General features: G+C 33.9%; 1 protein-coding gene and 1 long non-coding RNA gene across 2 annotated transcripts in view; one reads left to right on the top strand and one right to left on the bottom strand.

Annotated features, from left to right (window-relative positions):
* The window catches only part of LOC146731468 (uncharacterized), a 55,850-nt gene that overhangs the window by 6,531 nt on the left and 33,680 nt on the right, over window positions 1-15,639 (bottom strand). The gene's annotated exons all lie outside the window — the stretch shown is intronic.
* Window positions 8,781-15,639, top strand: part of LOC102806444 (sphingomyelin synthase-related protein 1-like) — a 32,720-nt gene continuing 25,861 nt past the window's right edge. Inside the window, exon 1 of the mRNA XM_085494039.1 lies at window positions 8,781-9,181. Coding sequence (XP_085350165.1) covers window positions 8,781-9,181 — 401 coding nt within the window. The remainder of the gene's footprint in view (window positions 9,182-15,639) is intronic.

Genomic DNA, 15,639 nt, shown 5'->3' with positions numbered 1-15,639 from the left:
GACCAATTTTTGAGATAAATGTGATATTAATTTACAATGATTATGGAGTTACATTTTTGTATGTGTAAGAGATAACAAGATTCTACGAGAAAAAAAGTTAGAACTCAGTAAGTTCAATCAAAAAATCTTTTTTTGTGTGTGTCTGTTTATTTGATCAGTTTTAATTCATTTCAACAGATAATCTGTGCCAATTTGTCTCAAAATTCTGGCTGATCATGAACTCAAGGTACAGAGAGATCATGATTATAATAATATACTTTATTAACTAGCCAGAACTGATGGTCATTAGCTGACCTATGCCAGTTGTCATGTGATCTTCTGTTGTGGTGACATATGTATTTCTGTTGTGAATGTTTAATTAATTAAGATATATAATAATTTTTTTTTAAATTTTTATAATAGTAATAATTCCTAAAATGGTGTAAATGTTATAAAAACAAGCTGTTTTCTGTACAATTTTCAGTATAAAGTTTTATAACTTTTAATGGTATTGGTTTGATATTTATAAATAAGTAATGACTTAATCTACCATGTTTAATTATGTCATAGTTCTATTTATAAATATTATTCATTACATATTTAAAAATTTGTATTCTTCTTAGTGTATGTATATTTATTGTACTGGTAGGTTTTCTTTCTCTTACTTTTGACTTACAAATGTATTTTGTACTCCACATTTACAACTAAACTTATAATCTCTGCAACATTTTCACAGTTTTTGTACTGTTAATGTTAATTTTGACCAGAACAAAAAGAATCTCTATTTCTTGTGCCTACATGCACATAAACTTATGTACAAAGTGTAAGTCACCTTCACAACCAGTATTTTTGATAAAAAAACATTTGGAAACAAAATCTAGTTGTGAATAGTACCTAACATTTCAGTAAGTTGTTGTTAAGAGTTTGTCAGTTGTATTGTACCTATCTTACCCCCATGAAAAATTATCCAAAAAACATCTTTCGTTGACCACGCCAGGCTCAGGAAATATTACGTCTTTTTGAAGAAAAAAATTCTTTGTTGTTTTTAAAACATTGGCTGATTCTTGTTTATGTATTCAGTCATAATTATGACTCATTAAATTCACATTATTTAAAATTAAGTTGCCCACTATTTGTCAAAGTTAGTAGATAACACATTTTGGAAATCCCAACAGAGAAAATGAAAATATATGTTCCATTCAGGTCAAATGACAGAACAAAATAGTTTTACAAAACATAGGGTTTTTCCTAAGATGAAATTCCATATAATTTTACAGAAATTGTTATTACACTAACAACTAAACTATTTTTAGTATTTATTTGTTGGTGATATTGTTGATTATTAATTTGTGGCGTGCATGCATCTATTTAACTTTTAATGAAGTTATGAATGTTTTTTTTGTAAAATATTTAGAAATGTTTTATAAAATTCAAATGATGATTGCAAACAAAAGATTACAATGATTTGATGGATGAATGGCGAATAAATTGACCAATGATTGTGTAAAGACTCATGGGTAATGAATGATACCAAATAGCTTCTGTAATTATTGGGATTTGAATGAGACTAGTACTTTATCTAGGACATATGAACATGCAGTGGTTTATTGATTCAATCCAAGGTGTCTGACTGGCAGCCATTTTGTTTTTTGAAAATGTGGTATTTATTTTTATTTAACACTTTATTTAAAGAGGGTAGGCCAATATACAATAAAGTAATTTGTTCAAATTTGATACATACATTATACATGTTAGGATACATGTCTGTGACTATTCAGATCAAAGATGGCCAATTAGCAGCCATTTTGTGTTTTTGAAAATGTGGCACCCTATGCTTTTACAGTTTTTGTTCAAATCTGGTACATACATTATACATTCTAGATTACATGACTATGTCAATTTGTTTTACAATCAGATCAAAGATGGCTGACTGGTGGCCATTTTGTTTTTTACCTTACTATCTCTCCTAGGCTTATGGAACATTTTCAATCATATTTGGCACATACACATTCATATATTTCTTTGTTATTGGTAAAGAGAAAATTATGGTGATTGGACAAATAGACAGTCTTTGTGATTGGTCAAATATGCAGTCTTTCTGATTGGTCAAATAGGCAGTCTTGGGTGAAATGGTAATAAGGTCAAATGTACAGTCTTTGGTCCAATAGTAATAATACAGTCTTTGGGACTGGTCTTTGCTATTGGTGAAGCAATAATCTTGGTAATTGGTCAAATATACAGTTTTTGTGATTAGTCAAATAGACTTTGTGTTTGGTCAAATATATAGTCTTTGTGATTCGTCAAATATACAATCTTTCTGATTGGTCAACTAGGCAGTCTTGGGTCAAATATACAGTCTTTGGTCAAACAGTAATAATTGGAATTGATCTTTGCTATTGGTATTATGGTGATTGGTCAAATATACAGTCTTTCTGATTGGTCAAATATACAGTCTTTCTGATTGGTCAAATAGGCAGTTTTGCATCAAATAGTAATTTAGGACTGGTCAAATATACAGTCTTTGTGATTGGTCAAATATACAGTTTTTATGATTGGTCAAATATACAGTTTTTATGATTGGTCAAATATACAGTATTTTGTGATTGGTCAAATATACAGTTGTTATGATTGGTCAAATACACAGTTTTTGTGATTAGTCAAATAGGCAGTCTTTCCGATTGGTCAAATATACTGTCTTTCTGATTGGTCAAATAGGCAGTCCTTCTGATTGGTCAAATAGGCAGTTTTGCATCAAATAGTAATTTAGGACTGGTCAAATATACAGTTTTTGTGATTGGTCAAATGTACAGTCTTTGTGATTGGTCAAATATACAGTCTTTGTGATTAGTCAAATAGATTCGTCAAATAGATAGTCTTTGTTATTGGTAAAGAGAAACTTATGGTGATTGGTCAAATAGACAGTCTTTGTGATTAGTCAAATAGACTTTATGATTGGTCAAATATACAGTCTTTGTCATTGGTCAAATATACAGTTGTTATGATTGGTCAAATATACAGTATTTTGTGATTGGTCAAATATACAGTTGTTATGATTGGTCAAATATACAGTTTTTGTGATTAGTCAAATAGGCAGTCTTTCCGATTGGTCAAATATACTGTCTTTCTGATTGGTCAAATAGGCAGTCTTTCTGATTGGTCAAATAGGCAGTCCTTCTGATTGGTCAAATAGGCAGTTTTGCGTCAAATAGTAATTTAGGACTGGTCAAATATACAGTCTTTTTGATTGGTCAAATGTACAGTCTTTGTGATTGGTCAAATATACAGTCTTTGTGATTGGTCAAATAGATTCGTCAAATAGATAGTCTTTGTTATTGGTAAAGAGAAACTTATGGTGATTGGTCAAATAGACAGTCTTTGTGATTAGTCAAATAGACTTTATGATTGGTCAAATATACAGTCTTTGTGATTGGTCAAATATACAGTTTTTGTGATTAGTCAAATAGGCAGTCTTTCCGATTGGTCAAATATACTGTCTTTCTGATTGGTCAAATAGGCAGTCTTTCTGATTGGTCAAATAGGCAGTCTTTCTGATTGGTCAAATAGGCAGTTTTGCGTCAAATAGTAATTTAGGACTGGTCAAATATACAGTCTTTGTGATTGGTCAAATATACAGTTTTTATGATGGGTCAAATATACAGTATTGTGTGATTGGTCAAATATACAGTTTTTATGATTGGTCAAATATACAGTCTTTGTGATTGGTCAAATATACAGTTTTTATGATTGGTCAAATATACAGTCTTTCTGATTGGTCAAATATACAGTCTTGTGATTGGTCAAATATACAGTCTTTGTGATTGGTCAAATATACAGTCTTTGTGATTGGTCAAATATACAGTCTTTGTCATTGGTCAAATAGGCAGTTTTGCATCAAATAGTAATTTAGGATTTGTCAAATATACAGTCTTTGTGATTGGTCAAATATACAGTCTTTGTGATTGGTCAAATATACAGTCTTTGTGATTGGTCAAATAGGCAGTCTTGGGTGAAATAACAATTTAGAACTGGTGAAATGTACAGTCTTTGGTCAAATAGTAATAATACAGTCTCGGTGATTGGTCCTGCTATTGGTAAAGAGATAATCTTGGTAATTGGTCAAATACACAGTCTTTGTGATTGGTCACCAACACAGTCTATGGAATTAGTCAAGCAGGTAGTTTAGTGATTCTTTAAAAAGGAAATCTTTGTTATTTGTCATTTAAACAATCTTTGTGATTGGTCAAATAGAAAGTCTTTGTGATTGTCACGTACATATTTTTTGGGAATGATTAAATATACAGTCTTTGTGATTGATCAAATAGGCTGTCTTGGATGAAATATTAATTTAGGACTGGTCAAATATACAGTCTTTGGTAATAATTGGAATTGATCTTTGCTATTGAAGAAATAATCTTCGTAATTGGCCAAATATACAGTATTTGTGATTGGTAAAGAGTAAATTATGGTGATTGGTCAAATATACAAATAGTAATTTAGGACTGGTCAAATATAATATTTGGTCAAATTGTAAAAATGCAGTCTCTGGGATTGGTCTTTTTTATGTATTGGTAAAGAGGCAGTCTTTTTGACTGTACAAATAGGCAGTCTTTGTGATTGGTCGAATAGAAAGACTCTGGGATTGATCACATACACAGTCTTTGGGATTGGTCAAATAGGTAGTTTGGTGCTTCATCAAATAGAAAATCTTTGGGATTCGTCATGTAAACAATCTTTGTGATTGGTCAAATAGAAAGTTTTTGTGATTAGTCAAATACACAGATATTTGGGATTGGTCAAACAGACAGCCTCTGTGATTGGTCAAATATATATGATTGGTCGAACAGACAGCCTTTGTGATTGGTCGTATACATGGTCTATGGGATTGGTCAAGTAGGTAGTTTGGTTATTTGTCAACAAGTCATTGTCAATGACACGTCCCCGTTCCGTTCATATTTGAGTGACATATACATTCAAAGGAACAATATGGATGTTGAACTGCATTCAGTAAAACAAAATAGCCACCAGTCAGCCATTTTCAACACAATCCAAAAAGAAATTTAAACTAAATTTGCCCACGCATGACTAAGATTCAGTTCCGGTATGGTGAAAATGAGCAATTTTTGTGAATTTTTGACCTTAAAAGGACTGGCCCAAATGCACAGGCATATGTATGATATAATGTATGATGTGTATGTGAAGTTTGAACTTGATCTGTCCAGGCATGTCCGAGATATGGATCGAAAACTAAATTCTTTAAAACAAAATGGCCGCCAGTTGGCCAATTTGAACTTAATCCAGAGAAAAATTGGTATGCATCAAGCTTATATTATGTTTAATATATGCACTAAATCTTAACAAAATCCATCCATGCATGACTGAGATCCGGTTCCGGAATTGTGAAATAACGCGATTTTGATGCATTTTTGGCCTTAAAATGGCCATCATTCAGCTATTGTTAAGCGGATCATGAAACAAATGCACATACATATTTGTGACATGATGTACCTTGTGTGTGTGAAGTTTGAACTCGATCAATCCAGGCATGTCTCAGATACGGATCCAGAACTGAATTCTTTAAAACAAAATAGCCACCAGTCGGCCATTTCAAACCCGATCCCCCCCAAAAAAATGACGTGCATCAAGGTCCTATTATGTTTAATGTATGTACCAAATTTGAACAAAATCCGTCCATGCATAACTGAGATCCGGGTCCGAAATGGTGAAAATGTGTGATTTCAATGCATTTTCGGCCTTAAAGCGGCCGCCATTTGGCTATCGTTAATGAGATCATGAAACAAATGCACATACATATTTATGACATGATGTACCTTGTGTGTGTGAAGTTTGAACTCGATCAAACCAGACATCTCTAAGATACGGATCCAGAACTGACTTCTTTAAAAAAAATGGCCGCCAGTCGGCCATTTCAAGCCCGATCCCCCCAAAAAAATGACGTGCATCAAGGTCCTATTATGTTTAATGTATGTACCAAATTTGAACAAAATCCGTCCATGCATAACTGAGATCCGGGTCCGGAATGGTGAAAATGTGCGATTTTGATGCATTTTCAGCCTTAAAATGGCCGCTATTCGGCTATCGTTAATCGGATCATGAAAAAAATGCATGTGCATATGTCCCATATAATGTGTGATGTATGAGTGAAGTTTGAACTTAATCGGTCCATGCATGTTCGAGATACAGGTGATCACGGACGCACAGATGCACGGACGCACGAACGCACACAGGGCCAAACATAAGTCCCCGTTTCCGGACTACGTCCAAACGGGGACTAAAAAGAAAGTCTTTGTAAATCGTCATGTAAACAATCTTTGTGATTGGTCAAATAGAAAGTCTTTGTGATATTTTGATGATTGGTCAAATAGAAAATCTTTGGGATTCATCACATAAACAGTCTTTGGGAGTGGTAAAATATGTAGTTTGGTGATTTTTAAAAAAGAAACTTTTTGGTATTCGTCAAGTAAACAATCATTGTGATTAGTTACATATACAGTTTTTGGGATTGGTCAAAAAGACAGTATTTTTTATTGTTCAAATAGACAATCTTTGTTATTGATCACATACACCATTTATAGGATTGGATAAGTAAGGTAATTTGGTGAATTGTTATGTAGAAAATCTTTGGAATTCATCATGTAAATAGTCTGTGTGATTGGTCACATACACAGTCTTTGTGATTGATCACATACACAGTCTTTGGGGTTACTTAAGTAGACAGTCAAATGGGAGATCTTTGGAATTCGTCAGTCTTTGGGATTGGTCAAACAGACACTCTTCGGTCAAATAGTAAAATAGAAAGATTTTGTGATTGGTCAAATAGATAAGCTTTGTGATTGTCACATACACAGTCTATAACTTTAGTCAAACAGGCAGTCTTTGTGATTCGTAAAATACACAGTTTTTGGGATTGGTAATCCCTTTGATTGGTCAAATAAACAGCATTTGGAATTGGTCACATATGCAGTCTTTAGGATTGGTCAAGTAGGTAGTTTGGTGATTTGTTAATTAGTAAGTCTTTGGGATTCGTCAAGTAAACAATATTTGTGATTGGTCAAATAGAAAGACTTCAGGATTGGTCACATTTGCAGTCTTTGGGCTTGGTCAAATAGACAGTATTTGTGATTTGTAAAAAGACAGTCTTTGGGATTGATCAAATGAAAGTTTTTTTGGACTTGTCAAATAGACAGTCCTTGTGATTGGTCAAATATACAGTCTTCAGTCAAATAGTAATTTACGATTGGCCAAATATACAGTCCTTAATCAAATGGTAATGATACAGTCTTTGGGATTGGTTTTCGTTATTAGTAAAAAAAGAATCTTGGTGAATGGTCAAATAGACAGTCTTTGGTCAAATAGTAATTTAAGATTGTTCAAATATACAGTCTGTGGTGAATGGCCGTATACACAGATTGTTTCAAAACATTGCTGTGAGATAACACAATATTCAATAATTTGAAGTTTTATAGTAATTAAAATATCTGAACAGTTGAGTACTAAAAACAACGATAAGTTATTGTTGATTCTTCAGCAAACTAAATAAATTTTAAAATAATTCAAATCACTTTAGTCTACATTATTTAGATATAAGTTATAATAATAGAAGAGGGGTACAATTGTATAGATCCATAGGATAGAAAATAAAGAGTTTTTGCAAAGTTCATTCACACAACTTGGTCTAAACCAAGTCTGTACATATATCTACCCTGTAATAAAAGTCTACAGAAAAAATAATAAAAGTTTCATGAATTAATACATAATGTATTTCAATCTGCAGAAAGTCCAGACAAACCTACACAAATGTCTCTTCAATTTGAAAAAAAAAAATGATTCAAATCTTATGGAATTTATATAGAAGACTGAAATACTAGGGAAATTGTCAAATTTGGCAACCCCCCCACGAACACTCATTTGAAGTGCATCTTTAAAACACAGATTTAGTTGAAGTCAGTTTACATGACAGAAGATATTTATTGCATTACAATCATGATTTGTGGAAGTAACACTCTTTTGTTTATGGGTAAACATTTAAAACATGCCATAAGCCACACCCAGTTTATTTGCTGAAGTGATTATTGGTTGGATTATGTTCTGTCCACTTTCTTAAGTTAACAGGTTGTGACATGAGTCATGCGTACATAAGACTCATATACATTGTAAAATGAAGACGCTGTGTTTTTAGCAACCGCCATCAGTGCATCTGAGACAGCTGATATCGTGTATATGATTTCTACCTGTGATTTGGTGCACCAGTTGATGTTCTAGCCATTAGCAGTTGATCACTCAAAGTTTATACATAAGTTATTTTGAGAATTAACCGACTAAATATATTTCATGGTGTTTCAAGCTCTGCTACTTCAAACTCTGGAATGGTTGCACCCAGCTACATGTATATATAACATTTGAACAGTTATAAGACTTTGTTTATTATGTTAGCCTTGAAAACTAGGTCATGTGGCAGAAGTATTGCCAAGATGATGTAAGCATAGTATGGTTATTGATATTTTATGGTGATTATAATATGTAATTAGTGACAAATAAAAAGATTTTTGATCGTTGATTTAAAATAATATTTCCAGCTCGGTAAGAATGTTAGCGAAAAAATGTTGGTGATGAACTGATCTCTGCTGATCCTTTGGGTTAATATTTCCAATTCACATTTATCTAATCTGGAGTGTTTTTTAGAAAATCTGAAATTATTTCATAATTATTTAATCTGCTTTTTGTTTTTATTTTGCAGTTCTTTGTATAAAAGTATGTCATTTTCTGACATGTCTACTAACAGCATGGGCAATGTCAGACCTGAACAAAATGGTGGACACCACATCTCAGGGTCTTCAAGATGTGACGATGTGTCACTTCGCATTGACAATGACGTGCAGGAAATGACAGAGTTTCGTCCCTTCCTAAATGGCGATGTAAGAGATGATTACAAACCAACTGTTATTGAACCAGAAAAGCTGAAAGCTTTGTGGAGCTTTGGATACTTGTGTTTAGGGACGTACATTTTAACAATAGTTCTAACAATGGTTCATGATCGTATGCCTGATTCTAAAACACACCCACCGCTACCCGATATAATTTTAGATAATGTACCACGAACTCCATGGGCAGAAGACATTGCTGAAGGCCTCATTACAGCAATGGGATTATTGCTTGGGATTGTAATCATTTTTCATAAACATAGGTATGTCTAATTTATGAAGTTATTCCAATTATACTTGTTGCAATTTACTTCAGCTCACATGTGTCAAAAGGTAATATGCTACGCTTGGTCTCATTATCATTTTCTACAAACATAGGAACACACATGTGTCAAAAGGTAATATGCTACGCTTGGTCTCATTATCATTTTCTACAAACATAGGAACACACATGTGTCAAAAGGTAATATGCTACGCTTGGTCTCATTATCATTTTCTACAAACATAGGAACACACATGTGTCAAAAGGTAATATGCTACGCTTGGTCTCATTATCATTTTCTACAAACATAGGAACACACATGTTTTCAGTTTGGAGGGCTCTGTAAGTGTATTGGTATTCACAGGTTTGTTAAAAGCATTTATAGTTCTCGTCAGAGGAAGTCTGAAATGAGGACTTTGGGTTATGTCTGTGCATGTGTCTGTGTGTTTGTCCATGCAACCAGTGTCATTTCTCGTATATGCTTTAACTGATTTTGTTCAAAGATGGTACAAAGGAGGATGGTACATAACGAGATATGTATGCATGCCGCAGAGTTGTCAGTTTGACAAAACCTTGATTGGGGTATGATTTGATGTAATCTTTTGTCATTGCATCAACCTGGTGATTGCATCAACCTGGTGATTGCATCAACTTTGTCATTGCATCAACTTTGTCATTGCATCAACCTGGTGATTGCATCAACTTTGTCATTGCATCAACTTTGTCATTGCATCAACTTTGTCATTGCATCAACCTGGTGATTGCATCAACCTGATGATTGCATCAACCTGGTGATTGCATCAACCTGGTGATTGCATCAACTTTGTCATTGCATCAACCTGGTGATTGCATCAACCTGGTGATTGCATCAACTTTGTCATTGCATCAACTTTGTCATTGCATCAACCTGGTGATTGCATCAACCTGATGATTGCATCAACTTTGTCATTGCATCAACCTGATGATTGCATCAACCTGGTGATTGCATCAACCTGGTGATTGCATCAACCTGGTGATTGCATCAACCTGATGATTGCATCAACCTGGTGATTGCATCAACTTTGTCATTGCATCAACCTGATGATTGCATCAACCTGATGATTGCATCAACCTGATGATTGCATCAACCTGGTGATTGCATCAACTTTGTCATTGCATCAACCTGGTGATTGCATCAACCTGATGATTGCATCAACTATATCATTGCATCAACTTTGTCATTGCATCAACCTGGTGATTGCATCAACCTGATGATTGCATCAACCTGATGATTGCATCAACCTGATGATTGCATCAACTTTGTCATTGCATCAACTTTGTCATTGCATCAACCTGATGATTGCATCAACCTGATGATTGCATCAACCTGGTGATTGCATCAATTTTGTCATTGCATCAACCTGATGATTGCATCAACCTGATGATTGCATCAACCTGGTGATTGCATCAACCTGGTGATTGCATCAACCTGGTGATTGCATCAACTTTGTCATTGCATCAACCTGTTGATTGCATCAACCTGATGATTGCATCAACCTGATGATTGCATCATCTTTTAATTGCATCAACCTGGTGATTGCATCAACCTGATGATTGCATCAACCTGATGATTGCATCAACCTGGTGATTGCATCAACTTTGTGATTGCATCAACCTGGTGATTGCATCAACTTTGTCATTGTGTCAACTTTGTCATTGCATCAACCTGGTGATTGCATCAAATTTGTCATTGCATCAACCAGGTGATTGCATCAACTTTGTCATTGCATCAACCTCGTGATTGCATCAACTTTGTCATTGCATCAACCTGGTGATTGCATCAACTTTGTCATTGCATCAACTTTGTAATTGCATCAACCTTGTGATTGCATCAACTTTGTTATTGCATCAACCTGGTGATTGTACCAACCTGATGATTGCATCAACTTTGTCATTGCATCAACTCTGTCATTGCATCAACCTGGTGATTGCATCAACCTGGTGATTGAATCAACCTGATGATTGCATCAACTTTATCATTGCATCATTTTGGTCTTTACATAAATCTGACAATTGCATCAACTCTGTCATTGCATCAACCTGATGATTGCATCAACTCTGTCATTGCATCAACCATGTCATTGCATCAACCCTGTCATTGCATCAACTTTGTCATTGCATCAACCTGATGATTGCATCAACTGTCATTGCATCAACGTTGTTATTGTATCAATCTTGTCATTGCATCAACCTGGTGATTGCATCAACCTGGTGATTGCATCAACTTTGTCTGTGCATCAACCTGGTGATTGCATCAACTTTGTCATTGCATCGACCTGGTGATTGCATCAACTTTGTCATTGCATCGGCCTGATGATTGCATCAACTTTGTCATTGCATCAACCTGATGATTGCATCAACTCTTTCATTGCATCAACCATGTCATTTATCAACTCTGTCATTGCATCAACCTGGTGATTGCATCAAGTTTGTCATTACATCAACCTGATGATTGCATCAACTTTGTTATTGCATCAACCTTGTCATTGCATCAACATTGTCATTGCATCAACTCTGCCATTGCATCAACTCTGCCATTGCATCAACTCTGTCATTACATCAACTCTGTCATTGCATTAACTTTGTCATTGCATCAACTCTGCCATTGCATCAACTTTGTCATTGCATCAACCTTGTCATTGCATCAACCTTGTCATTGCATCAACCTGATGATTGCATCAACCTGATGATTGCATCAACTGTCATTACATCAACTTTGTCATTGCATCAACCTTGTCATTGCATCAACTATGACATTGCATCAACCATGTCATTGCATCAACTCTGTCATTGCATCAACTCTGTCATTGCATCAACTCTGTCATTGCATCAACTCTGTCATTGCATCAACTCTGTCATTGCATCAACTCTGTCATTGCATCAACTCTGTCATTGCATCAACTGTCATTGCATCAACCTTGTCATTGCATCAACTCTGTCATTGCATCAAACTTTTCATTGCATCAACTCTGTCATTGCATCAACTGTCATTGCATCATCTCTGTGATTGCAGCATCTCTGTCATTGCATCATCTTTGTCATTGCATCAACTCTGTCATTGCATCATCTGTCATTGTATCATCTGTCATTGCATCATCTGTCATTGCATCAACCTGATGATTGCATCAACTCTGTCATTGCATCAACCTTGTCATTACATCAACCTTGTCATTACATCAACTCTGTCATTGCATCAACCTGATGATTGCACCAACTGTCATTACATCAACCTTGTCATTGCATCAACCTTGTCATTACATCAACCTTGTCATTACATCAACTCTGTCATTGCATCAACCTGATGATTGCACCAACTCTGTCATTACAAAGCCATATCATTGCATCAAATTTGTTATTGCATCAACATCAACCTTGTAATTGTATCAGCTTTGTCATTACATCGACCTGGTGATTGTATCAAATTTGTTAGAAATCCCCTGACATAAATAACTTAATGGAGAATTTTTGAATTTAAGGAAAATAAATTATGTACAATGATGAGAAACAAAAAAACAACTTTTTTAGCTCCGCTGTCGACTTTGTCGAGCGGAGCTTATCATATGAGTGATTGTCCGTCATCGTCCGTCGTCGTTCGGTGTCGTCGTCCATGTCATTGTTTCACTTTTTCGACTTCTTCTTGAAAACTACAAGCCTGAATGCTTTGATACTTGGTGAATATGTACCTTGGGTAGACCTCTCTCAGATTTGTACATTTCATGATCATATCTTCAATTCTCTAATTTTGGTGAATATATTTTTGTCATTTTTGGTAAAAAGTGGTATTTTCGACTTCTTGTTAAAAGCTTTGATATTACATATATAGGTACTACATGTGTATCTTTCTCAGATTTGTTAGCTCCGCTGTCGACTTTGTCGAGCGGAGCTTATCATATGAGTGATTGTCCGTCGTCGTCCGTGTCAATGTTTTACTTTTTCGACTTCTTCTTGAAAACTACAAGCCTGAATGCTTTGATACTTGGTGTATATGTACCTTGGATAGACCTCTCTTAGGTTTGTTCATTTTCATGTTGATATCTTCAATTCTCTAATTTTGGTGAATATTTTTGTAATTTTTGGTAAAAAGTGATATTTTCGACTTCTTGTTAAAAACCGCAAGTCCAATTGCTTTGATATTATATGTATAGGTACTACATGTGTATCTCTCTCAGATTTGTTCATTTTGTAATGATATCTTTAGTTCTCTAATTTTGGTGAATATTTTTGTCATTTTTGGTAAAAAGTGATATTTTCAACTTCTTGTTAAAAACCGCAAGTCCAATTGCTTTGATATAACATATATAGGTACTACATGTGGACCTCTCTCAGATTTGTTCATTTTGTAATGATATGTTTAATTCTCTAATGTTGGTAAATATTTTTGTCATTTTTGGTAAAAAGTGATATTTTAGACTTCTTGTTAAAAACGACAAGTGCAATTGCTTTGATATTACATATATAGGTACTACATGTGGACCTCTCTCAGATTTATTCATTTTGTAATGATATCTTTAATTCTCTAATTTGGGTGAATATTTTTGTCATTTTTGGTAAAAAGTGATATTTTCTTCTTGTTAAAAACCACAATCATTTATGGTGAAAAATGATATTTTTAAATTCTTGTTGAAAACAGCAAGTCCCATTGCATTGATACTATGCATATTGTTCATTTTCTAATGATATCTTCTGTTCTTTAATTGAAATGTGCATTGCTAACAGCGGAGCTATCTCAGCCGAAAGGCTGCTTGTTCACAAATAAGATGCAAGTAAAGACGGAACTAAGATAATTCTTGTCAAAGTAACCTTATTCCTAATTTAATTTTCATTTGTCTTAAATGTCAAATATTCAAAAGTGTAATATATATCTAATATAATATACAAATCCATGATTGAGTCGAAGCATATATACAAGGCAGAATATGATAGGTTGAAAAAGTCTGTCAACAAATAAGCTGCTCTCTGATTGGTCTGATTTGTAGCTTTGATTTGACTCCAAATCCATAGTTAGTCAATAGCCCATTTTCCGTTCACTGCGAGAATCACGCGTTATGCATGAAATCGAACGTAAAAACAGGACAAACAAAGGTCATAGATTTTTTTTTATTTTGTATAATTCTAAAATTAGAGTTTTATCCATGTAATCAATCTATAGAAACTGGATTGGTAGATAACAGGATTGGATACTGATATGTTATCAGGTTCCTTCTTTTCTCCACTGTTCTTGTGTAACATTATACCACATGTTCTGATGATTTGTTTCCTTTATTAGAACACATATCTAATCCCACCATATGGTTATGGAGCAGTGGTTCTAATAGATCTAATAGTTATTATACTGACCAACATGACATTTTGCAAAATTATTCTAGCATTTATAATCAGTTAATAGGAATATACTGAAGGCTATTTGTTATTATTTCAAGTAATTTTGAGAATTTCCATCTACTGTAGAATACTTCATGTTTGCTTGAAATTTATTTTCACTATTTTTGCTGTAGGGATGATTCCGTGAAAATAAAATCCAGCGAATATACTTTTTTTCCTGTATTTCACATTAAACTCATCAAAAATCAGTGAAAATAAATTCCATACAAAACGCCCAAAAAAGTCTTTTCAGCGAAAATTAATTCCAGCGAAAATAAAGTACCCCACAGTATTTGACTGGAGAGGAATAGCATTGACATTGTTTTATATAAGTAATCTGAATTCTTTATTTGTCATTGCTAGGATATTTTCACAAAAATTACCTTTGCTACATGTCATGGACCCCAAACAAATTTTCACTACAACAATATTTTGCGATTTTCGGTGACTCACAAAATAATGAAAATTGCACTGGTTTACAGTATTAACAGAGTCCAAAATAAAGTGGAAAATATGTTTAATTTGGTTGGAAAACAAATCATAGGCTCAAATATTTTGCGCTCCCAAACACATTTGACGTAAATTTCGGGAGAAAAAAGAAATTTGACCGAAGTTTTCAGACTGAAACAAAAATGATGTAAAATATGGCAAATAAGTTATTTTTTTCTGCCAAGTGAATGCATCTACTTTAATGTACCAATGCCATTAAAATCGGAACTACAGCCTATAACTGCTTTTATTTCACTGGAGACAGATTTTATGAATTCCATGAGTCATTGAAAATTGCAAAATTTTGTAGCAGTGAAAATTTATCTTGGATCAGAGACTTTGGTGAAATTTAGTCTTGACAAATGCCATTGTGAATAATATGATATTTGCAGATATTTTCAGTACACAGTGTGTGTATCACTAGTATATATACTAGTAATTATTTTCTGTCTCCTAGTAGTATTCATGATATGTGATCAAGTTACTGAAATATGTTGTACACTATAAAGAGGCTAGACCAACCCATATTTTACGATGTTGATTCAAGATTACACTATTTGTATTATGGGT

This window comes from Saccoglossus kowalevskii, chromosome 19, assembly GCF_978046115.1.
Source record: "Saccoglossus kowalevskii chromosome 19, keSacKowa6.1, whole genome shotgun sequence".
In the NCBI taxonomy this organism is placed as follows: Eukaryota; Metazoa; Hemichordata; class Enteropneusta; family Harrimaniidae; genus Saccoglossus; species Saccoglossus kowalevskii.
This window is presented reverse-complemented; position numbering and strand designations above follow the sequence as displayed.